The sequence below is a fragment of the Callospermophilus lateralis genome, chromosome 12, assembly GCF_048772815.1.
Source record: "Callospermophilus lateralis isolate mCalLat2 chromosome 12, mCalLat2.hap1, whole genome shotgun sequence".
In the NCBI taxonomy this organism is placed as follows: domain Eukaryota; kingdom Metazoa; phylum Chordata; class Mammalia; order Rodentia; family Sciuridae; genus Callospermophilus; species Callospermophilus lateralis.
Genome location: NC_135316.1, coordinates 47,630,898 through 47,656,823, shown reverse-complemented (window position 1 = coordinate 47,656,823; position 25,926 = coordinate 47,630,898). Strand labels below are relative to the sequence as shown.

The 25,926-nt window shown below is 34.2% G+C and overlaps 1 protein-coding gene across 4 annotated transcripts in view; it reads left to right on the top strand.

Annotated features, from left to right (window-relative positions):
- Nucleotides 1-25,926, top strand: part of Pibf1 (progesterone immunomodulatory binding factor 1) — a 220,968-nt gene that overhangs the window by 22,518 nt on the left and 172,524 nt on the right. For all 4 annotated transcript variants that reach the window (XM_076871971.2, XM_076871969.2, XM_076871972.2 and 1 more), the window contains 4 exons: nt 17,943-18,076; nt 22,290-22,398; nt 22,675-22,856; nt 24,249-24,374. In XM_076871971.2, the coding sequence (XP_076728086.1) occupies nt 17,943-18,076; nt 22,290-22,398; nt 22,675-22,856; nt 24,249-24,374 (551 nt within the window). The remainder of the gene's footprint in view (nt 1-17,942; nt 18,077-22,289; nt 22,399-22,674; nt 22,857-24,248; nt 24,375-25,926) is intronic.

Below are 25,926 nucleotides of genomic sequence, written 5' to 3'. Positions count from 1 at the left end.
TTATGGTACAGTAAGGGGAGTACTCTCAAAAGAGGACAAATTAAGGACAGTATAAGAGGATACTACTATTCATAGAGCAGGTAGTAAACAAATGGAAACTTAGAAGGAAGCAACCAACAAATGTAGATGTCTCAGACATTGCAATAATAATGACAACTTCACAGTGATTTACTAAAAGAAACGGTTTTGAGAACGGCAATTATGAAAACACACTTTCCATTTTAATTTAAAATGATTTAGCTTACCTTATCTGAAATGGTCTTAAAGTTTTTACCACATGGTGGCAGTATACCTCCATCTACTTTTTAAAAACCCATTTTGGGGATACCTGGGAAATCTTGTTTTTAACCTAGAAGTCAAAGCATTATATTAACCTTATTTTCATTTGTGTTTGTTTCATATCAGCTTCCTACTACTAATCAAATACTATTTATTCCCTAGTTAAATTCAGTAGATCTACTAAGAGGAAGCATTATAAAAACCAAAGCTTTTTTTTTCCATAATATGTGGTCAGATCAAAGGTGCCTCAATTATTACACTGATTTCAAAATTATGTCTTCCAAAAGCACTCAGAGATGTTAAAGTCACACAGGTACACAATTAATTTGACTAGACTTTGATCATATAATCCGCTACTTCATGGCAAGTATGAGGTGAAAATTGTTGTAGAAATTTAATAGAATATAATTCTTGACCTTTAAAAAGAAATAGCATGATGTGGGAATTTTATCAGATTTCTGTAATTTTCTTTCATATTTTTTTCTAGATCTTTAGTTGTTTGCAAAGAATATGTGATACTAACACCAGCAAATAGAGCTTACCTTTTACTTAAGCCTGGAATTTATAAGTGTCAGTGATATATAATTATAGCACATTTTGATCTGTATTATGTATGTGAATTTTGTGTAATGTTAATGTGTATGTACTTAACAGATATTTTTTATTTCTTATTGTCTTTGAAATTTTTGTGCATCTCATGCATCTAAGTTGTGGGAAGCTGTTTTGTTATTGTAGAGTTAATTCAATGTGCTTCTTTCATTACAAAGAAAGCAATGTTAATAATACTATGTGAGGTATTGAGTCTTAAGAAAGCTATTAAGTTTCATGAGGAAATGGTGAAATGTTTCTCTCTTATGAGAACTTTGGTAACTAGGAAGCAAAAAGTGTTTTGGTCAACAAAACTTCCTTGTTTAGAAACACAGTTATATTTCTGGAGAAAAATTCTGCAAGATTACCTGGAGGCTCATCATAAGTATTCATATGTAAATAATCCAGTTAACTGTGTTTGTATGAAAATTAGATTTTTCATTAATGATAAATACTTGTTATTCAGGTTCTTGTGTTTCGGGAAGTATGAACTGTTTTCTGAAATTTCTTTTTATGCTGCTAAGCTGAAGAGCATAAAATTCCTTTATAAGATACAGGTTTATAATGTTACCCTTCAATTATAATTATCCTAGAATGATGAACATACTTGTTAGAAAACAATAATAGATATGCTTGTCTCTTAAAGTAAATAAAGCATGCTTAAAATTTAAATTCATGGACACCTTGTAGTAGTTAGTTTTTCATCACAGTAACCAAAATACCCAACAAAAACAACCTAGAGGAGGAAAAGTTTATTGTGGGCTCACAGTTTTGGAGGTGCAACTCTGTTGCACTGAATCTGAGGGGAGGCAGGGAGCATCATGGCAGAAGGGCCTGGGGTAGGAAAGCTGTTTTAGTTCATGGTAGCCAGAAAGAAGAGAGGAGAGAGAGAAAAGAAGTTAGGGAGAGAACGTATAATCAATCCCCAAAGATATAGCCCTAGTGACCTACCTTCTCCAATCACACCCTACCTGCTTATATTAGTTCTTTTCAATTATTAATCAATGAAATGGGTTGATCCACTTGTAATTCAGTTATTTCACCTCTGAACATCCCCACATGAACACAGGAGCTCTAGGGTGACACCTCATATCCAAATCATAACATACCTCAAGGGTTCTAATTTGGGGCTTAGCTGGAATTAAGAATCTCAGTTTTTAATAAACAATCCAGGATTTTAATGGGGCAGATTCATGGACCATGAACACAATTTAAAAATGAAAAAGTTTTATTTACCTATTAATTACAGTGAAAAATAATCTTTGACTTCTGAATTAAATTTCATGGTTTTAGCATTGTGTTTTAATGCTACTTTTTGTCTTTGGCTTAAAAGTAATATATTTTAATGTATTGAACAAATTTAAGAATGTATTGAAATCACACTACCTGAAGCATTATAGCATGTTGTTACATTTCTTGCTTACATGTCTAAAACCTACCTATTGTGCTCTTACAAAACTATCGGATTTTTATAAGTAAGGTGACTTATAAGTAAAAGAAATGAAGGGGAAAAAAGTTCATGGAAAAGTTATGAAAACAATTTTAATTACGGCATCAGAAAGAAGCTTCTTTTAGCTGATTATTTCATATGCATTAAATGAGGAAACAACATTTCAAAGAATATGACTTCATTTTCTACTACATTTATTATCTTAACTTATTAGTAAGATTTTTAATTTCATGGATAGGTTTTGAGGAATTTATTAGATATTTATCAAGATAAAATTTTGAACCAAGTAACCAAGAGGGTGTTTCGTATTATGGAAGGAGAAATCAACTCAAGAGGGGCCTTTCCAAATACCTTGGATTAAATCCAGAGATATAATGACCACTTTATTCTCTCAATCTATGTAGTATGTCTCAATCCAAAATCTGCAGACATATTTTTAAGTGAGATTTCTTTTGGGTCATTTTTAGTTTTATGATTTAATTTCTTTATTGTGATTTAATAGTAAAAGTACATATAATGTGCAAATATAAGAATTAATAAATGTATATACTACATGTTTGGGATTAATCATTTATAAGAGATTGCTGTTAATATTATGTCACTGTCCATATTTGCATTTAATTTTGTGATAGCATCACACCACAAATAATAATTTAAAAAGTAGGAATTAATATGTAAAATGGGCATTTCAGCCAAATAAGGGCTTAGTGCTGTACTGGATCACTGTATGTGTAAAGATTTCATAGCTCAAATAGAGAAAAAAAATGTGCCCATAATGAGTCCTGATACTACTGGGTATAGCCTTGCCAAACTTGGACTCAAAATGAAATAACTCAATTTGTTTTAACATTTTAATGTCTAATTATATATCCCATATAGACTACTCAATAGAATAACATTTTTAAAGTTGAATTTTATAGTCAGACTACTGAATAGAATAAGCCTTACTGTTTTAGATTTAGTTGAAAGAAGTGGGGGGGGATTCTAGAAGATGACAATATTAATGGATCCCCCTCGCCCACCCCTGGAATTCCAGTTATCTGATTTTATATATTTATTGATTGATTATATATTTTCTTCTGATAAATGACTGCTCAAGTCTTTGGCCCATTTGTTGATTAGATTATTGTTTTTTGGGTGTTAGGATTTTTGAGTTCTTTATTCTAGAGATTAGTGCTCTATCTGATGTGCATGTGATAAAAATTTGCTCCCATTCTGTAGGCTCTCTATTCACCTCACTGATTATTTCTTTTGCTGAGAAGAAGCTTTTGAGTTTGAATTCAAAAGCTTTTGAGTTTGAATTGAGTTTGCTGGGCACAAATCACGAGTCTCCACACAGCTTGTAGATTCAAACAGCAATTCTTTATTCCCGAACTCACACCGGCCGTCTACAAACACGTTCTGGGGGAATCCACGTTCTCTGCCCAAATCCACTCCGCCCAAATCCACTCCTGCCTAAATCCACTCCGCATGGGCTTCTGTCTCCCAAAATATACTGTCTGACCCTAAGCACTCAAGAGGAACTCAGCAGCAGGATACGCCCTATTCCAAAAGAGGAACACCCTAATCTCCTATTACTAAACCGCCCTATTCTAAAGGGGAAACACCCTACTCTCCTATTATGCTAAACTGCCCTATTCTAAAGGGGGAACACCCTAAACACGGATCCTGCCCTGGTCCTTGAGCAAGGTCACCTTTCAGAAGTCCTTCCACTAGACAGCATGGGAGTAAGCTGGCAAGGAATTTGTCATACCTACTTGGCTGATGGCTCCCAGCAATTCTTGATTTTAATTCTTGCACTATAGGAGTCTTATTAAGAAAGTTGTTCACCCTTAGTATCTTAAAATAATTTATTATTTATCACATCTCTAAAGGTTGATAGGTTCAGCGGAGTATTTCTCACCTGATGTTTGAGTCATTTGTCATCTGAAGTCTTCTTTAATTTGGAGAGAGGATAGAATGGCAGGCAAATCATTTCCCATTTGTGTCTCTAAAGGACCTTTTAACAAAGCATGCTTTCAGGAAACTCAGACTAAACTCAAGGGTGTTAAAGACCTAACTTCAAAATCCGAGTACTCTATATCTGCCATATTCTGTTGGCTAAGCAAATCATTTAGTGAAATATTTTCTATTCTCAGTCAGGGAAAGCTTACATACAAAAGGAAGAAATTCTTAGAAGCCATATCGGGGATAGAAAATCCCAGCATTTGGGATTTTCTCCCCAGACCAGAGTAAGACCCTGGAGACAGTATAAGATAATGCTGTGCAGAAGCAGAGCTTGGCCTATAGAAATGATCTCTCTCCCAGTATGGATTGTTTTCTTTGCCTCCAGAAAGCTGAGGAACACACCAAAGTATTCCATTTAAAGAAAGAGTTTTTTGTTAATATACTTTGTCTACAACCAGAGATATGAAAAAATTGTGCTCTATATGTATAATATGAATTGTAACGCATTCTGCAGTCATATATAACAAATTAGAATAAAAATTTTTTTAAAAAGGAAAAGGGGAAGTTAAAAAAAAGTTTTTCATATTGATCTTCAAGCAAACCTACCTCTGTCTATAAGAAATATGCTTAATGCAAATTAATAAGGAAATATTGAAAAAATGATGGACTAAAAGTTATAGGAAAAAAGAGCAGGAAGGTAATATTAATGTCAGATAAGGTGAATCTAAGACAAAACCCCCCAAACAGGCTGACAAAGTACATGAGTAATAAAAGGTGATTTTGTAGTCATACAATTTTACATAGCAAATGACAGTAATTGTAGAATAAAAATTTTGGAAAAATGGGAATGTGATGAAATGCTATAGTGTTTAGGAAACTTGATATGCTTTTTTGAGAATGGGATAGATGTAATGGACAAAAAATAAATATTAGAAGATCTAATTCTATCATAATTTTGATGCACCTGCTATACAGAAAGCCTAACTTTCTTGATCAGAGAATAAGTTTTTTAAATGTCAATGAAGAATTTACAAAACTATCATGTTTGTTCTCAGTCATATGATAAAGTAGTAAATTTTTTAGGTACAGGTTTTATAGTTTATTTTTGTTATAATATAGTAAAACCAGAGGAAAAAATAAAAGGTGAAGGGAATTAAAATTTGTAGTTAAGGAGCATATCTTTTGGATCAAATAAATAAAAACTGAAACAAGAAAGCAATGAAAATATTTTATATCAAAATTCTGAAAGCTGTGCCAAAGGAAAATCTTTAGCCTTAAAATGCCTTTACTATTATTAAATAGAGAGGCAAAATAAATTAATGTATTACTCATCTTAAGAAAGCAGAAAAATTATCAGGTATGGTGACACATGCCAGTAATCCCAGCAGCTTGGGAGGCTAAGGTAGGAGGATACGAGTTCAAAGCCAGCCTGAGCAATTTATCAAGGCTCTAAGCAACTTAGCAAGACCCTGTCTCTAAATATAAAAAGGTGTGGGGATGTGGCTCAGTGGTTGCGTACCCCTGGATTCAACCATTTAAAAAAAAAAAAAAAAAGCAGAAAAATGGGTTGGGGCTGTAGGTCTGAGATAGAACACTTGTCTCACATGAGGCACTGGGTTCTATCCTCAGCACCACATAAAAATAAATACATGAAAAGATACTTTGTCCATTTACAAAATTTTTTAAAGCAGAAAAAAAATGAATAAAAGTAAGGTGTTTGGAATTAATGAGCATTAATGAAGAGAATTTGCATCTATATAACAACAAACTTGAAAACCAAAAGTAAAGTGAGGCAACAAAATGTAACTAAGTTGACAAAAGTGAAGAACTTGAATAGAATGGTTACCATAGAAATATTACAAAGGTGAATGAAGGTGTACAATGATAAGGTTACCACTAGATTCATTGATTTACCTAGGTATTTCTAGAAAGTCATGCAATTCCAGTATATTATACTCTACCAGACAATTGAAAAAAGGTGGAAAGTTCTAAGAAATACAAAAGCAAAGGGGAAAAAAAGTATAAGCCAGTTTTACTTACTACTACTGATGCAAATAATCAAAACATTGACAAATATTGTATCAAAAGACTAATACTTAGGTCAGGTTCAGTGGCCACGCCTGTAATCCCAGGGCCTCAGGAGACTTAGGCAGGAGGATCAGGAGTTCAAAGCCAGCCTCAGCAATAGCGAGGTGCCAAGTAACTCAGCGAGACCCTGTCTCTAAATAAAATACAAAATAGGGCTGGGGATGTGGCTCAGTGGTTGAGTGCCCCTGAATTCAATAGCCAGTGGTACCCGGCTCCTACATACAAAAAAAAAAAAAAAAAAAAAAGACTAAGGTGATACAAAGTATATTTCAGGACAGAAACAACAGGCCATTACATCAGGAAGTTACAGAATAGCCTTGTGAACATGTCAGTAAATGCAACAGTATTCTACAGTAAGCTTTTATAATTTTCTTATGTAAGCCCATTGTCTTCCTTGCAAAAAAAAATATTTCTCCCATGGCCATTTCTAGCAAGGAAGGTAATAGACTTATATGAAAACTATAAACACTTAGTGTTGAACATGGAAATACTTGGAAGGGATTCAGGCTATAAAATAGCATATTTTCCACTATTAATATTCTAATCAAATACAGTTAAATTTTATTCCAGTATTTTTGATTATTTGGGAAGGGGAAGTTGGAGTGAAGAAGTATAGTGCAGGTTTGGATGTTGATAAATTATTTTAGTCTATATGAAAAAATAAATGCCCCAGAATGCCATGAAAAAGATGCAGGTGGGGTAAGGTGAGAAATGCTGTACCAACCAAAAGCTCAATATAAACTTCAAAACTTACTTGGTTATTTAAAAGTGGTATTGGCATAGAATCAGACAAACAGCCGTGGAACAGGATAAAGAAATAGATCTAATTATATACTACAAGAGTGGTAGTTCAGTTTAGTTGAAAAGAATTATGGGGCCTTAGTACAAATGGATCCTAATCTGTTAAAGTTTACCCTCACAGTTTATATGCTATACAAATTAATTCCTTGTGAGTTTAAAATTTACCCAAAAAAAAAAAAAAAATAGGCAATTACTGGAATAATCCCAGAGGTTTTTAACATATGGTCCACAAATCTTCAGGAGGTAGCAGAAAGAAATTATTGCCACTTCTAACTAAAATGTGGCGTCTCCTTTAATTACAAATGCAGACAGAAAATACAGCAAGATTACCAATTTCTGTGAATGGCAACATATGAAACCTGATATTTTAATATCACAGTGTAGTTATTGCAGATATGTTTATGCTTGTGGTACTTCAGCATTATTGTAGTTATTAGACTTTAGACCCTTTACTAAGTATTGTCTTTAATGCATTTGTAAAGAAGGACATACATTTTCAAAATATTTTGATAAATTTAATTATACTGAATTAAAACTATTAATTTAATTTTTATAAATAAATTTATTTTCTTTATAATTTCACGTATTTTAACTTAAAATTTTAGAAACAATCTCTGGTTTCACCAGCATCATCAAATTGCTAGTGCGGCTCATGACAAAAGAACTTTAAAATATCCTTAATTTAGATGATTATTAACAGTGCTTCTCAACTGTAATATGAATCTTCTTGGGATCTTGTTAAACTGAAGTCTGATGCATTTGTTCTGGGATGGCAACCCAAGATCATTCATTTTTAATAAGACTCCCAGGTGGGATAGTGCTCCCAGCCTAGGCCAGTCCAAGGACCACACTGAGTTCCCAAGTTCTGGAACTGAACTGTCCATTCTAGCAGTCACAACTACATGTTATTATTTGAATTTACATTCATTTAGATTCAGTTTTTCAGTCTCACTAGCTACTAGTGGTAAATGGCTACCATATTAGATGATGCAGATATAGAACATTTTCATCATTATGGAAAGTTTTAGAGGACAGCAAAGTATTCTTATGGGTAAAGATTATAAATAGACATTTAATAAGAAGTACAAATCCAAGTTCAAACTTGCTAACATTTGGGGAAATAAAATTTTAGTAACAATGAGAGCTGAGGTTGCAAAAAGAAAAAACTCTAATATGTATGCAGGCATAATTTTAAAAATATACATGCAACTGGAGGAAATATGAATTGTTGCAGCCTTTTGGACAGATGTCTTGCAACATTGATTGAAATGAAAAATAAGCGTCCTTCAATAGATACCACACTATTATGACTGTGTTTCATAAAGTACTAGGCTATGTTTACTGTAGCATTGTTTCTGGCAGCCAACTGTGGAAAGGCAGGTAGTGGAAGGGAGGGGAAAGGACTAGAAACAAATGCCCATCACTACAACAAGGAAATGGTTGCATAAACCATGATACAGTCTGCACCATGGAATATTGTGCAGTCATTATCCTGAATAAATTAGAAAATATCAATTTATTTAGGTTTTTAAGGTTCTTTTTTATTGGTTGTTCAAAACATTACAAAGCTCTTGACATATCATATTTCATACATTAGATTCAAGTGGGTTATGAACTCCCATTTTTACCCCAAATACAGATTGCAGAATCACATCGGTTACACATCCACATTTTTACATAATGCTCTATTAGTAACTGTTGTATTCTGCTACCTTTCCTATCCTCTACTATCCCCCCTCCCCTCCCCTCCCCTCTTCTCTCTCTACCCCATCTACCGTAATTCATTTCTCTCCTTGTGTTTTTTCCCATTCCCCTCACAGCCTCTTATATGTAATTTTGTATAACAATGAGGGTCTCCTTCCTTATTTAGGTTTTTCATAAGACAGTGTTAAGTGAGAAAACCTGACTGCAGAAATCAAAAATCCAAGTATTCCATTTTGTTGTTGAGGGAGAAATGACCACTCTGTCTATATGTGTGAGTGTGTGTGTGTGTGTGTGTGTGTGTGTGTGTGTGTGAGTGTGAGAGAGAGAGAGAAAGAGAGAGAGAGAGAGAGAGAGAGAATATGGACATGGAGAAGAATAGGGAAAAATTTGTCTTACTTTACATGACCTACCTAGGGATGAGGGTAAATAGGAGGAGAGAGAGAAAGGAGATTCTTTTAAAGTTCTACTCTGAAACTCAGTGCATATGATAAACAAATGAAATGCATATTGGAATTATGTAATTATTCGTATTTGTTAAAATAGTTAAAATATAAAATTATGGCAATTTACAAGTAAAACAACGTTCTTGCCATAAAAGAATAATCTTTTTTTGCCATACATCCCCACTTGCTTCAAGAACAAAAGAAAATTTATTTTAACTTGACTCTTATGGGTGGATCAACTTAATCCTTTTATCCTTTCTGTGCTTGTTTGTTAATACTTTAATCTCAACCACTAAAAAGGTACGGAAAGCTATTCTTTTTTTACATTTAAAGTCTTTGGTTAACAGGTGATATTTTAAAGATAATTTATTAAATCTCAAACATTAAGACTTAATTTATTTAGTTCAATCATATTAAGTATCTATTGAAAATTGATTCTTCAAATTTCTTTCAATAATTTCCTAAATAAAATATTAGGTATATAAATTGTCTCCCATCACATCATTGTAGTGTTTTGTAATGGTCTAATCCACTAGATCCATGAGCTAGGGGTTATGTCTTAATACCAACAACAATGGGTTAACAGAATAACAGGCTCATAATAAATAATAAATGAGCCAATTAATTAATCAGTTTACTTACTTTGCAGAAACAGCAGTTAAGTCCAGAAAAATTGATTTGCTACAGTAGTAAGTAGCAGTCAGAATTAGAATTAATGTGTCTTGCTCCAATCTACAGTCTACCACACTTGATGAAAGTTCCCTTTTCCATATAAATTATGATTTTTTCCCTTTAAAAGGCTTAAACTTTTAAGTTCAAATTCACAATTATTCAAACAGATATAATTGAAAAATTACCATTAATTTATTAAATTTTCTTTTTAACCTGTAGCAGACTTTTAATACTTCAGTTTTGTCTATCTTCAGAAGTCAAAAATTTTCAAAAATAGTAATACATTTCTTAAAAAGCTTAAAGGCAAAGAGTAGACTGGCAGAACAGACTCTGTTATGTAAATGGAAGTCTAACAATCAAAGGTTAATTAGGTTCCTTGTTAAGTGTTGGTTGCTTGGATTAGATTATTGATAATGTGCTGCAGCCCGGCTGCAGCAAAATAACTGGGGAGTGACGAACAACTTGTGTAGATTGATACAGCAGGAGTGGAAGCCGTTTATTGTAGGACCGGAGCAATATTTATACATTCCACACAGCCTATCTTAATTAGCATAAACTAGACACAGCAGTCAACCAATAAGGAATCTCCACACTTAATGGCTCACTGGCTCCACCTCACAAACCACTGCCCCTGGCATTTTGCCAGGCACCATCCAGACTTGTTTACAGACTCTAACATTTCTCTGGCAAAATGCCAGGCACCATCCTGACTTGTTTACAGACTAACATTTCCCCCTTTTGTTTTAATTTAAATAACGACCATAGTGGTTTTTACAAAAACACGATAAGTAATCTGTTACAAGCAGAAGGGGAGGATACAAAATGCCACAATACCAAGCCAATTGATGGCTCCATGCAAGAAGCCCTTGGAAAAATTATACCAGCAATGACACCGTTTGCAAAGATACCGAGTTACAATTTGTTGTAGATTACAGTTTGTTGTCTCAGTCCAGGTAAAGCAGTGTCTCAATAGATTAACTCACAGTTCAGGTAAATCACAGTCCAGGTAAATTCTGCAGGCAGCTAGCCTAAGCTATAGCAGAAACAGCAACAGCTCCGAAGTCTCATCCGTTTCTCAGCCAAAGTTTTGTCAGGTTCTCAGCAACACTGTAAATTCTTCCACCTTTGTTTTCACCGCACTGGGACGAAGGCAGGATCTCTGGATGGCTAAAGAAAATCCTGTAGCATTCCACTAAGAAAACAACCTTCTGAACAATTTAATACATTATCTCAAGGTTTTTTACATTTGAAATAAGCCTTAATAGTGCTCATTACTCATTAGCCTCCAGGTGTGGGAGAACCATTGTAGTTACTGGCCTTGGAAATGATCAAACTTTAGGGACACCGGTAGCATCTTCTGCTGGCTGTAGCATCCCGGGCAGCCCCAGTTGGCCGGGACTCAAACTGCTACTGGGCACAGGGAGCAAGAGACTGTGCCTCCGGGTCACATTTGGATTTGGGCTCTCGCAGTGGCGTCCCGCTCCGGGCGGGGGGCAGGGAAGAGCCGGTTGCCACTGCTTGGAAAGCACTTGCTGTGCCATGACAGGCTCGCGTACATGGCAGCCGCTGTTCCGATTCACACACCCTCCGGTACCGAAAAGTATTCAGTAATAGCCTTTTGCTGCAACTTTTTTCCCGATAATCCTTCTTTTTCTGAACTTTCTTTTTCCTTCTGACTAGAGTTCCTGGGCTTTTATCAACACATGCCCTAATTGCTCTTGGTTCCATTGGGGTGCCTCTTTCCCTTATCAATTTACTACTCACCCCTTCCATATTTTCATCACAAAGACAATACAATACACTGAGACACAACAAGACACAAACATACTGCATCAATCCTCTCCATTTTCTTGAAATGGCCATTTTTCCTCTCGCCCTATTTGCCTAGGGACGAGCAGATTTGTTCCCATCCTATCTATGGACGGAAGCTTTTTTTCATCACTTACCCCCGAGTGTCCCGGGGCTCCCCATAACAGGCCACCATCTGCCGCAGTCCGGCTGCAGCAGAATAACTTGTGTACGTTGATACAGCAGGAGAGGGAGCCGTTTATTGTAGGACAGGAGTGGTATTTATATATTCCACACAGCTTGTCTTAATTAGCATAAAATAGATACATCAGTCAACCAATAAGGAAACTCCACACTTGATGGCTCCCTGGAGTTACTTCACAAACCACTCCCTCTGGCATTTTGCCAGGCGCCATCCAGACTTGTTTACAGACTAACATTTCTCTGGCAAAATGCCAGGCGCCATCCTGACTTGTTTACAGACCTTAACAATAATGTGAAACTGTGGGAATTCTGAAGAATGAGTTCTCGATTACCCAAAACAGCTAACCAAGCCGCTTTTTATCATTCACTGAGTTGCTCTCCAATGTAGGCTGCTTCTGATTTGAATCACTGATACTGAGGTAAATGTCATAATATTGTGTTTCCATTTCTTAGTTTCCCTATCTCCTCATAGTCCAGAGATAATTTCATTTATTAAAGTGCCTCATATGTGCTAGGCAAGCACTCTACCACTGAGCTACAAACCCATCCCTGCAAACACACCCAATTAACAACCATTCCATCAAGAAATAGAAACCCCATTTGTGCTGCCTTTCTCAAAATCTTTAGAAAAATTTTACATATATGATGCATAGAATGCTATTTCAGCTGTGGTTAATTTCAATTGGAAAATAATTTGTTAAGTACAAACATTTCCTATACTTTGAGTATAGTTATTTTAAATGTTAGTGCTTTTAACATTAATTCATTCTACAAGCTTTTCCAGTGTAATGACTGTTAAGGGTACTGGGTGTATGGAGGAGAGGTCTTTAAGGAGCTCAGAATCATATGCGGATATATATAGGGAAAGGGGATTTTATGGATAAAACAAGAAACATACCATTATAGTAATAGATTTACTATTTTCAGGCTAGATGTAGCTTGTCTTATTTCATTGTATGAATCATTTATAAGACAGAAAAGGTGACATTAACTCTAGCACTTCAGAATCCGTTACGTTTCTGACAGGTAGAAAGCTAGCATTAGCAAACAGTTTAAATCGTCTCAATGGCTTGGATCATTCTTTTTTTCCCTGTGTAATTTTTTTCTTAAAAAAATAAATTGAGGGCCTGGGATCATGGCTTAGTGGTAGAGCATTTGCCTTACATATGTGAGGCACTGGGTTCGATTCTCAGCACTGCATATAAATAAATGAATAAAATAAAGGTCTGTCAATAATTAAAAAAAAATGACTCTTGCCTGTTAACCCACTTACTTTTACACAGAAATTTTTGGTTAGAAAGATTTGGTGAATTGAAATTGTGTCTGATTCTTTGTTTGAAAAGATTACGTTTATTGCATCTCTTGTTTTAGTCTATGTAAAGTACTATTTTTGCTTCCCATTTTCAACAGACATTAATCACACACCTTATATTTAAAACGCAGAGGACTAGATTATAGAAAACTTCCTAAAAATTTTCTGTATGTTGTAGGAGGCAAGTAATGTCAGCTCTCCTCACATGCAATACATTTTCTGACAGAAGTAAGAACCAGGTGCTATAAGAAAAGATAATGTGGACATCTAACTCAAAATTGCAGCTTAATCTTCCTAGTTGATGCTAGGTAATACAAAATAATCTTTTCTCTTGTTTTTAGTGTCATCCACAAAGTCTACACAGTCTTAAGGTTTTGTCTCTTATTTAAGGGAAGATGTTATTTTCCACATTTTTCAGTGCTATACCTTTTTCTATTTTAATTTGTAATAAGTGAAGCAAAATTTTTTTTCAAAACAAAAGTAATCATTTTTATTTTCAGTTGAAAAGTTCTAAGCAAAGTATTAGTAGGAAATATACATTCCTATACTGAACTTCTGCCTTATTTTCTTATATGGTGTTTAAAGAAAGTTTTTATGTACATATATATTTATATATTACATGATATATGTAGACATATATACATACATATTTATTTTACATGTAGACAGACACCATATTATCTCCCATGGAACTGCTGTCTCCACCAGGAGTTCATATCCATATATTTTAAAGTCAGATGCCAATATCCTCCTTAGATGTTTACCCTTTTAGATCTTTGTACTACCACCTTCACAAAACCTCTGCTTCTTTGTGTACTCAGGTCATCTGGATACTCTACCTTATACCCTTCATCTTTGCAGACCACTGGAACATTCTCAATATAGTGAAAGTCTTGCTCTAGATTTAGTCCTCCTTTTCACTTTAACTGCTGCCTGTGTTACTTCTGTGATTCATCTACAATCCTGAACTTTTATTTCATTGATCTTCTCATCTCTGGATATTGCCTCTTCTCTACTTTAACACTGTCTTATTGCCCACATTCTGTTACTTGCTACCAGAATTGATTTACTTCTGAAGTTATTAATTCAATTTGATCCACTGAATATATTGCTTCCTGTATTTCCACGTTTCTGAATCATCTGCTTTCAACTCATCTTTAACAAAATTTCCAATCCATATAGTTTATCAGTCTCTTCCTAAATCTGTCTTCCTCCCTCATGATGCATGTTAGCAGTCTTAAGCCTTTCTTCTACCATTCTTACTTTAATTTCTCCCCCAATTTCTTTTTTCAGACCAGCCTGAGAAAAACTTAACTCTCCCTTTTTTAACAGAGTACTCCTGGAGAAAAATCACATGAGGAGTAACAAGCACTACAAGTTAATTGTTACCAACTTCAGGTGGGCTCACACAATTATACTGTGGTCCTGTTTTTTCTAGTTTTCTCATTTTCTTCAGAAACTAATTTAGGCATTCGCCACCCTGCTCACATTTCCAGCTTTTACTTTTCCTTCTCACTGTCAACGGATGACTTGGTCTTTCATTTCACAGAGAAAATGGAAGTCCTCAGATGAGAAATTCCACAATTTCATGCCACCAAACCTACACACTTACTTCCATATATACTCATTCCAATTTGTTTGTTCTTCTTACATATAGTGGGATGACTCTTGTCCTCAATGAATAAAAAAATCTTATATGCCTTTGGAAACTAGGTGGATAATATAAATATGTGAAGCATTAGGATAAGGAGTATTCTGTGACCTGAGGCAAGTTGATAAAAGCTATTAAAAAATTAGGTTTTTAATACTTTGTATTAGGGTGGGAAAATGTCTTCTATGACAAGGGTAGCTGCTGATCCCATCCCCTAAGTCCTCTCTGGGGATTTGTCCTCTATAATATTCCTCTTTTCTCCAAAATAACCACCTCTTTTGATGTTAGTTCTTTCCCATCAATATTTGAAAACCTTTTAGGTGGACACAATATTTTTATTTTACATTTATGTGGTGCTGAAGATCGAACCCAGTGTCCCGCTCATGCTAGGCGAGAGTTCTACCACTGAGCCACATCCCTAGCCCCTAGAAGTTTCTTACAGTCTTGGAGTTTGATAAACTTAGAGCACTCACTCCTCTATTTAGGAGTTCTTGGAGATTTGATTCTCTAAGCCTCAGTTTCCTCACCTATAGAAATGAGGATAGAGCTGGGGTTGTGGCTCAGTGGCAGAGTGCTTGCCTAGCATGTGTGAGACACTGGGGTTCAGTTCTTAGCACCACATACAAATAAATAAAATAAAGGTCCAACAACACCTAAAAAAAAAATTTAAAAAGAAATGAGGATAATCTTTATATACCGTCATAAAGTATTGAGATAATGCATAGAATATAGCACAAAACAAGAATATACTGAGTATACAGTATATATGCTTCAGTCTCTGCCACTCAGCCTTCTACCCTTGATACTTAAAGGTTTGTTGTTTTCTCAGTGGTACTCACTATCATTGACTGCTTTAACTCCTCAGAGCACTCTTTTCTACTATTGTTCCTGACACACTTCAGGCTTATCCTTTGCTTTTATGAAAGCCCCCGTAGGTTCCCTGGGCTCTTTGGTTTTTGTCCATCCTTTAAGAGTTTAATATTTCTTATGTTTATATTCTTTTGGATTCTGTCATGGTCTTTGTACACTTACTAAAAAGTTGAACTATCAATTGAGTTGTGATCTCTCTGGAAGCCAAAGCAAGGAAAAAACATATTAATCATATTAACTTATAGCTGATCATTTACTCTGTTATGCATTTTTATGAGGACTTTACATGTATTACTTGATATAATCTTTGGGAGAACCCTGTGAGACAAACACTAAAACAGGTAAACTAACCTGCCCAAAGTCATCCTTCAGGTAATTCAATTCTAAATACTTGAACTGTGGAGCTTGCCTTCCTAGCCATAACACTATACTGTGTTTCAAAATGGGTACATGATTAGTAGAGTTTAGAATTATAGAGTGTCCTTTAGAACTAGAGCTTCTTTAGACTTAAGTCTGAAATGAGTATGTGATGATCCCTTGGGAAGTGGTATAGTATCCTTAGTTGTAATCCTATAATAAATACCATAGTATTTCTTCTATTCTCATAGAGAACTTCAGTGCAGGAGAACATAATACTAAATCGGAGCAAAACACACTACATACAGTTATTTCTAAATTACATCTCTCAAACAGCACCTTGTTAGAAATTTGGAAGCTAAAATTTTAAAGTTATATTTAATAGTTTCAAGAGAGAGAAAGGGGGAAAAACCTGTCTTATTTACCTTTAAGTCTACAGTATCTAGCCCAGAACCAGTCATATAACAATAATTCAGTTGGTATTTGTGGAGTAAATATGACCACACTTAGCTGGTCAGCTATTAAGAAGGAATGACTTAGGACAGGATTATTTAACATTCCAGGTTCTGGGGGTGGAGCTGATGATTGAATGCAAGATCTGATGACTTCAAAGGGAGAAAATAGGTAGAAATTGAGTGCCTGTGTCCTGCTTTCCCTCTAAGTTCCCATATTCATTTATTCCTCAAACTACTAAGTAGTTATTTTATTCTTTATATATCAGGTACTATGTCAAATGATGGAGATCCACTGGGGAGCATGACATAGTCCCTGACCGTAAGATGTTTCCATTCTGGTGAGATATAAAGAAAACTAATTTGATGGTACAGTAAGAATGGTTCTTGAAGGAAGAAAATATTCAGATTATATGTAGGTATTCAGGTAGTAGCAACAATTTAGAGGAAGCATAGTACACTCAGAGAAGTTTAAATCTCCATATGAGTTGGAGGATGAAGTGTGACTATGGGGAATGATAAAAAATGAGTCTTGGGCTGGGGATGTGGCTCAAGCGTTAGGGCGCTCGCATGCCAGGTGAGCGGCCCGGGTTTGATCCTCAGCACCACATACAAACAAAGATGTTGTGTCCGCCAAATACTAAAAAATAAATATTAAAATTCTCTATCTCTCCCTCTCTCTTAAAAAAAAAAAAAAGAAAGAAAGAAAGAAATGAGGCTTGTAGAAAGCAAGTAAGATTGTCCAGACTTTGTCATGTACTTTTTAAGGTTTTTACTTCCATCTCTCCTCATATCTCAGTGAATATGTGCTACTAGTACAGTGATAGTACAGGGGATATGAACATACAGATGTATTCCAAGGGCCACACAATTTTTTCCCTATATACCACAACTTAATTAATCATGATTAATCATGGTTAGACTAATCATGGTTAATTTCTTCATTAAAAATTTTTATTCTAGATATTTATAGTCATGGCTCTTCATCTCGAAATTGTATACTCCTAGAGAGCAAGGATTTTGTCTTATTCATTTCTTTATCACTGACATACAATAGTGACTCAATAAATGTTGAAAAATGTCATTTGACATTAGTATAGTAACAGTAGTATAGTAATTGTCGTATTTGTTATTTGGAAAACAATTTAGATTTAAACAAATGAGCTTACAAACAACTTTGTGAATTTAATATTACCTTTGAGTGGGGAAAAATTACTAAATAGTGTAGAAAATTTCAGGATTTTTTAGTTTATTATGAGGATATTCACTGCTTAACAGAAGGATTCAATACTAAATTTGTCAACTGTGTTTAGCTGGGAATGTTTCTTTCATTTAGACATATGAAGAAGATCGAAGAAATTACTCAGAACTTCAAATTCGATGTCAACGTTTGGCCTTAGAATTAGCAGACACGAAGCAGTTAATTCGGCAAGGTGACTACCGTCAAGAGAATTATGATAAAGTCAAGAGGTAAGTAATTAAGATGACTCCAATAGTTGTTCTCATTTTTTTTTTTAAGAGAGAGAGAGAGAGAGAATTTTTTAAAAATATTTATTTAGTTTTCGGCGGACACAACATCTTTGTTCTGTATGTGGTGCTGAGGATCAAACCCGGGCTGCATGCATGCCAGGCGAGCGCGCCACTGCTTGAGCCACATCCCCAGCCCCAGTTGTTCTCATTTTTGACACACATCACAGACTTGAATTCTCACCATCAACATTGTTGATTGTATTTTGTTTAATAAGTTGCTACTGTCTTTAAAATGAAAAAGAAGATAGGAGCCCAATAAAATCCCACATGTGTAAATATTTTTTAAATGTTATTTAATAATCATTTTTATGTAATAAAATTAAATTCTTCAGTTTTTTCCCACCTACCTACCCAGAAGGGTGTTGAGCTATTCTTTCTTAATAAACGGCACTTTTTCAGAAAATAGTACTTTCTGGAGGACAAAACTAAGAGTGTATAAAGAAGTTGTGAATATTTAAGTAAATCACAAAAGGTTTGCAGAAGATGAATCTTAAAAGCTTTGTGTTTTCAATTAAATTGGCTATAATTAGCACAGTCAATTAAAGTTATTTAAATTTTAATGTACTGATATGAAACAAAGTCTAGAACATTGATCTCTTATCTATCAAGATAATTTTCTTACATCTGACAGGTTTTTTAACAGAGGGAAACTAAGTCTTAAATGAATTATGGTTTTTTGTATCTGTTTTTTTTTTTTTTTTTTTTGTATCTGTTTTTAAAGTCTTTTAAATGACTACTTGTAACTGGTTAAATAAACAACTGTTGTTTAGGTTATAACAATATAGTTGATACCCAGAATATATGTGACTAGGTATATGTATGCACTTGAGAACTATATCTGTGTAAGCCTTGTCTAAGTGTTATGTAAAAGTTTATAAAATGAAAGTTTACGTAAGTTTATAGGCAAGATAACCAATAAGTGCTCTCTTTTATACATTGTATCTGACATAGAAGGGCCACACTGTCATTTAAAGACCTATCTTATATCCCTTTGCTTTGACTAAGTCAATTCTGATTACTAACACTGTTTCCTAAATGTATAAGAGATTCAAGGCTATCCTTCGATTTTTGTTAACTCGTGTATACTTGTGATTATTGTTACTGTAAACTCTGGATTCTAACTTGTACTTTAAAAGTTAAACTTAGTTAAATGTCAAGCTTAGGAGAGCATTTTGCCAAGTTAGTGTTCTTCAAACTGAAGTTATCTGTAGCAAAAGTCTCAAACTTGTATATAAATAACAAATTTGGTTGGTATTTACTTATGTCATTTGGTGTCTTATAGCTGGATAAAGTAACCTGTTGTCAATAAAAAAATAATAATAATACTTTCTGAAAACATGTTTCCCAAATATGTTGCTACTAAGTAACAGTAGCAAATATCTTCCTTTAACTGGAATATCCTTTTGTAGTCTTTATCTATAAATTTCTAGGTAAATCTCTTTTCATTCTGAGTCTGTTTTGTCACCTATGCGGCGGTGCTAATATATGTAACTGCATTATATAAACAAAATCAATGAAGGCGTACTCATGAAAGTTTTAAAATGTATATACCATGTACATGCAGATGGAGTGACTTTTTCCTAATTGCTCACTGTTGTATCTCCTGGCACCTAAAATAATTTTTTTGATTTATTTATTTATTTATGTAGTGCTGAGGGTTGTACGCAGTACCTCACACTGCAAGGCAAGCGCTCTACCACAAACTACAGCCCCAGCCCTTCTTTCTTTTTTTTTATAGATATTTTTTAGTTGTAAATAAGGACATGATACCTTATTTTATTTACTTTTACTTGGTGCTGAGGATTGAACCAGTGCCTCAGATTACTAGGCAAGTACTCTACCATTGAGCTACAACATCGGCCCCTAAAATTAATTCTAGAATTATAATAGTCACTTAATATTTTGTTAAATGAATAAATGAATGCTTTAAACTGTATTATTTAAATTATAAATTATTTAACATCATAAGTGACTTTGCAAAAATTTAACTCATTAACATTGGCATTTTTAGATCTACTGTGACAAACATATGATATCTATTATTATTATCATTATTATTATTATTAGTCTTGCTAATATGGTAACTTTTAGAACTTGAAATCTGTAAGAACTACACTTGGTGACCTCTTGAATAAAGCTGGATTAAAAAAAGAATCATTATATTTTATTTTTTACAATTTTTTTAATTGGTGTATCATGCTATAAATAATATCAAGAGATACATTTTTAAAAATGAAGTAGATTGTGATGGTCAGGTAATATTTTAAATTGGTGTTTTGATGCCCTGCTTCCACTATAAATCTGTAGCAATGATAGATAAAATATAAAAAGACAAAAGTAACAAGTGTAGTCATCAGAATATTCCAGAGGGGCTATGAATGAAGGATAAATGAAACAAGATGAGTCATGAGTTGATCCTTATTGAAGCTGAATGATGGGAATATGGGTGTTTATTTTATCATATCTATTTTTATGTATGTTTTTCATTTTCTATAATAAAAACCTAGGAAAGAAAAATATAGCCTTGATCAAAAAGCATGAAATAAGCATTCTCATGTGCTAGAAATGGAACAGAAAAAGAAACAAGAGGGTCTCAAACTGGACTTTTTTGTTCACTTGGTAGAGTTAATGGTTTAAAAAAAAATGGACAAAGGCATATTACCTTGATAATTCTATGTGGCAGTTAAAAATCAATAAATTACATCTGAATGTATCTTTTATATTATTTATTTTAGCAGTTCCTTGCCTTCTAGCATAACATAATGTTCCTAGTTTTATGCTGTCATTGCCTCAGCTCTTTCTCTAAGGAGTCCTAATTTCTTTCAGTGGGAGATGCTATTTAGAAATTAAGATCTGAATGCTGTGGTCATTACTACATTGGTCATTGTTTCTTGGATCTGTTAGTAGGCTAAGGCAGTAGAGTGAGGAAGCTTAATAGGCATGGGTAAGATCATATTGATACTTCTAGTTTCAATTCAGTACCTTTTTAAACAGTAACTGGTTTAAAAAGATTCCAGCTGGCTAAATATAAAAGTGAATATTGACAATAACGAATTATAATTATTAACAGAATAGGAATTTGTGAGGATATGCTAATAATAAGTAAGGAAGGAAAGAAAATCTACAGAGTAAAATGCAGACCAGTAAGTGTTTGTGCCTGTTAGGATGACCATTTTGTAGCCTCCTTAATATTTGATTGAGAGTCATCAATGGAATCTAAAACCAATGGACAAATGTATGTTAGGGAACAGGATCTAAATGAGTTATTAAAGAGCTGGTGAAAGCACTTCTTTTGTGTGTGTGTGTGTGTGGTGCTGGGGATTGAACCCAGGGCCTGTGCATGTGAGGAGGCAAGCACTTTATCAACTGAGCTATATCCCCAGCCCCCGTGAAAGCAATTCTTAACAGCTCTTTCCATGCAGTACCTGGAGGTCAGTGAAGTAAAGTACAAGGCATTGCTTCTGACTGAAGAGGAGTAATTAAGTTAGCAAATCTCTTTTTCTGCTCATTTTTAAAGATGCCTATTGTGATTTTGATCCAATTCTTAGATTTAGTATTCTAGGGGAGAGAGATAATATGATATGATATAATATAATAATAGGAGTTAGAATATCTGGGTAATCATAAACAATTTCTAAAAGAAATGGTTATAGGAATGTCTGCTTACATAGCTGCTGTGCAATCTGAGTGATAAATTATGAGGGGCTTTTTGACCCCAATTGAACCGAAAGCCTATAGCTATGTGTAAGTTCTTACAAGTTTTGGCTTCAAGATAAGATTCAAGGTAATTAGTGAAAAAAATACCAAAGTATACCTCAGAAAGTTTTATTATTTACTTGTTGGCCTAGTTTTTATATATATATATGTGTTTAAGTTTAATAAATTTATATTTATCTTAACAAGTTTTTGAACACAGACCTTCTAAATTTGAAAAATTGTTTATAGTTCATAAAGGAGCACCAAAGCCCTAGTGCTCAGTGTATCTGTTCAGTTTCCTGAAAATGCTCACTATATGAGGGCAGCTGGGGATATTGCTCAGTGGAGCACTCCTAGTGTACCCAGGACCCTGGGTTTGTTCCTTAGCACTATAAAAATAAATAAATAAACAAATAAATAAATAATTTGCATGTATATTTGCATTTGATTTTAATAGTGAACGTGATGCACTGGAACAGGAAGTATTCGAGTTGAGGAGAAAACATGAGATACTTGAAGCCTCTCACATAACTCAAGCTAAAGAAAGAAGTGAATTATCAAAAGAGGTAAGCTTATAAGTAGAATCATTTATATTTTATAGTATAATATTAGTGGAAAATAGCCCAGGGCAAAATTATGGGAGGGACAGTTTTCCTTTTTGATGTAGTTGCCAGGAAAAAAAACAAAACTTTTAATAGCTTTTTTTGGATAGACAATTTTAAGGTAAGAATTAGTCCTTTTTAAAGGGATAATTTTTATGTGTTGAGAGAAAACATGACGAAAGAATTGAATACAGTCAGCCAGGAAAAATAAGGCTGGACATTGTCCCTCTATACCCATAGGTGGCCACCTTACAGCAGACAGTTACTTTACTTCAAAAGGATAAAGAGTATCTCAATCGCCAAAGCATGGAGTTGAGTGTGCGCTGTGCCCATGAAGAGGATCGCCTTGAAAGACTTCAGGCTCAACTTGAAGAAACCAAAAAGGCTAGAGAAGAGATGTATGAAAAATATGTAACATCCAGGCAAGAAATACATTCTTTTTAGCAACGTCTTTTTCAGTGGGGGGAACTCCTGGTTTTGAGGAAGATGTGTAAGTTTTTTAAAAACCTTTAGGACAATATTAAGATCATGTTTCATTTTATTTTCTTATATTCTTTTCTGGTTGATTTTTTAAAAAGACATTTTGACTTTCCCCATAAAAGAAAAAAATTATTTCTTTTAGATAAAGAAATATATACTAAAACTGTCTTTCTTATGGCATACTCTTTTTGATTCCCTATGTTTCTACAAGTATTTTTTGAAATACAGTGTATCTCTGGCTGTATCATTTTGAAGAAAATCCAAGTCTGCTCATGATTTCCTGACTGTGAAACATAAAAGAATGAGCAGGCACTGGTTGTATATTATTTTATATACCAAGCTCTAGAATCAATCCCCGCATTTTAATCCTGCCTTCTCTCTTCTGATAGATGTGTTTAAGCTACTAGAGATTCTTTATACAAATAGCCCTTATAATTCTTGAGGCTTTTTTTTTTAGAAGACAAATCGTTTTTTTTTTTAATTAATTTTATTTTATTTTTTACAAAAACGGAGCACAACTTTTTCATTTCTCTTGTTGTACATGATGTAGAGTCACACCATTCATGCAATCATACCCATACAAAGGGGTAATAATGTCCATCTCATTCCACCATATACACACACATACACCCTTTCCCATAATCCAAATTCCTCCATTCTTCCTTCCCACCAGTTGACCCAGCTATCAGTCTTAAGTTATTTTTATCAGCATATCAAGCACTAAAACAAAGTTAAAATTTTACCTTTAACAGTTCACATGTTCATAATTTTTTCCTAGCATTAATATTATTTTCATCACTTTCTGCTGGATATTACCCTGTGAAATGTTTTGAAACATAATGTTTTAAAACCACCGTGTGTATGATTGTCCTACATGGAAGGAAACAATTTATAAAGTCAGAGTTATTTTGGTTTTGTGTTTTTGTTAATATTATTTTTGTCTCCGTATGTTCCACACTAGATTATTATTTTTAAATGAAGAGTTATTCTGTATGCCTTCAGTTTTAAAACTTCAGCCATGTGCATTAAAAACTACTAGGAAAATATTTTTGAAGACAAGTACGTATCTAACAGGAATTACTAACATCTTATATAGTAATTATAGCTTTGGAGCAGTATGTTGGACAGGTTGTGAGCTTATATGCAAGTAGTTTTGAATAGCATTTTGGAGAATTATAAAACTTTATGTCTAAAATTGTTACATTATCCAAACATGGTATATAGAGCATATACGTATCTTGATTTTTATCAAGAGATTTAAATCTTACATATTGGACAAGAGCTTATTTGTTCCATGAAAGAAATTCACAGATACTCCTTTTGACTCCTTGTAGAGACCATTATAAAACAGAATATGAAAATAAACTACAGGATGAACTAGAACAAATCAGATTGAAAACTCATCAGGAAATTGAACAGCTTCGAAGTGCCTCTAAGGAAATGTATGAACGAGAAAACAGGTAAAAAAAACAAAACTTGTGTAATATTTTATTTATCTTTGAAGGGTATAGAAGTTATTGAAATTAAATACTATTTGTGAGTTAGCATCTTTTTAATGCACTTGTCATAAATTTAAATACAATATAATGGGAATATTAAAATTCTAAAAATATTTGATAGCTAGCTTAGAATAGACTTTACCAGGCTTTAGACCTTTTCACTCTGGTATTAGCATAATCTCTTTTCTTCCCCCCAAGGGTGGGGTTTATTTAAAAATTGTAAAGACATGTATTTTATTTTTTATACATAATAAGCAATTTTAAGCGTATAGTAAAATGTTCCACATTTTTAAAAATATTTTATTCTTTAGTTATAGTTGAACACAATACCTTTATTTTATTTGTTTATTCTTATGTGGTGCTGAGGATAGAACACAGGTCCTCACAGGTGCTAGGTGAGTGCTCTACCACTGAGCCCCAACCCCACCCCCAAATGTTTCACATTTTTAAAGTTAAAAAAGATATCTAAAAACAGACATTTTTATTTTTATTTTTTTTTTTTAAAGAGAGAGAGAGAGAGAGAGAGAGAGAGAGAGAGAGAGAGAGAGAATTTTTTGATATTTATTTTTTTTAGTTTTTGGCAGACACAACATCTTTGTTTGTATGTGGTGCTGAGAATTGAACCCGGGCCGCACGCATGCCAGGCGAGTGCGCTACCACTTGAGCCACATCCCCAGCCCCAAAACAGACATTTTTAAAAAGTCAAATATACTTAATATCTCTCATAGCACAGATTTGTTCCTTAAATACTCACATTTCAAAAACTGGTTTGAAAAGGTTTAAAAAATTAGCTAAACTTATTTATATTGGCAGTGATTAAAATTTCCTTATCTTCGGAAAAACAAGTCAATGACATGCAGTAAATTTAAAGCTACGTGCATTTAGCAGTTTAATCAAGTGTGTGGTTTTACCAGTACCCAGAATGGTCTTAAGCTGCTGCTGCAGTTATCACTTTACTAGGAACAGCTTAATTCTCTAACAGTGGACTATTGACATCCCAACAGTCTTTTCCACAAGTAGTTTATGGTTTTCAGCTTAAGAGAGAAGAGTAGCATTTAAACATCCCTTGCATATGGGGTTTATAAGAACCACGTTATGCAGAATTGTAAGGCCAGTTCCTTCTTACGCCACCAAGATGGCACACAGGATGAGTACAAAGTACAGAAGCGTAATGACTGTTGCAGGTAGTCAGTCTTCTTATTTCAGATATTTTCTTCAGCTGCTTCACAGGTTCCATTTAAAAGAGTGTATTGGCTAATGCTGCAAGATTTCCAAGGGTGTAAAACACTGCAAAAAGCTTTGCGCCACCAGGAAGCCACAGCAATCCAGTTCCAAGGATAGAAGAAAGAAAATGCTTCCATGAAGCATATGATAAACCATTTTATTTTAGTGTTGTAACTAAGAGAAGGGGCATAAGGATCTGCACGGGCAGGCCCTGCTCTTCATAGTCGTGGCAGCTCAGGACCTGCTGCAGCTTCTCCATGACCTAGTCTGCAAAGCCACGGCACCAGCC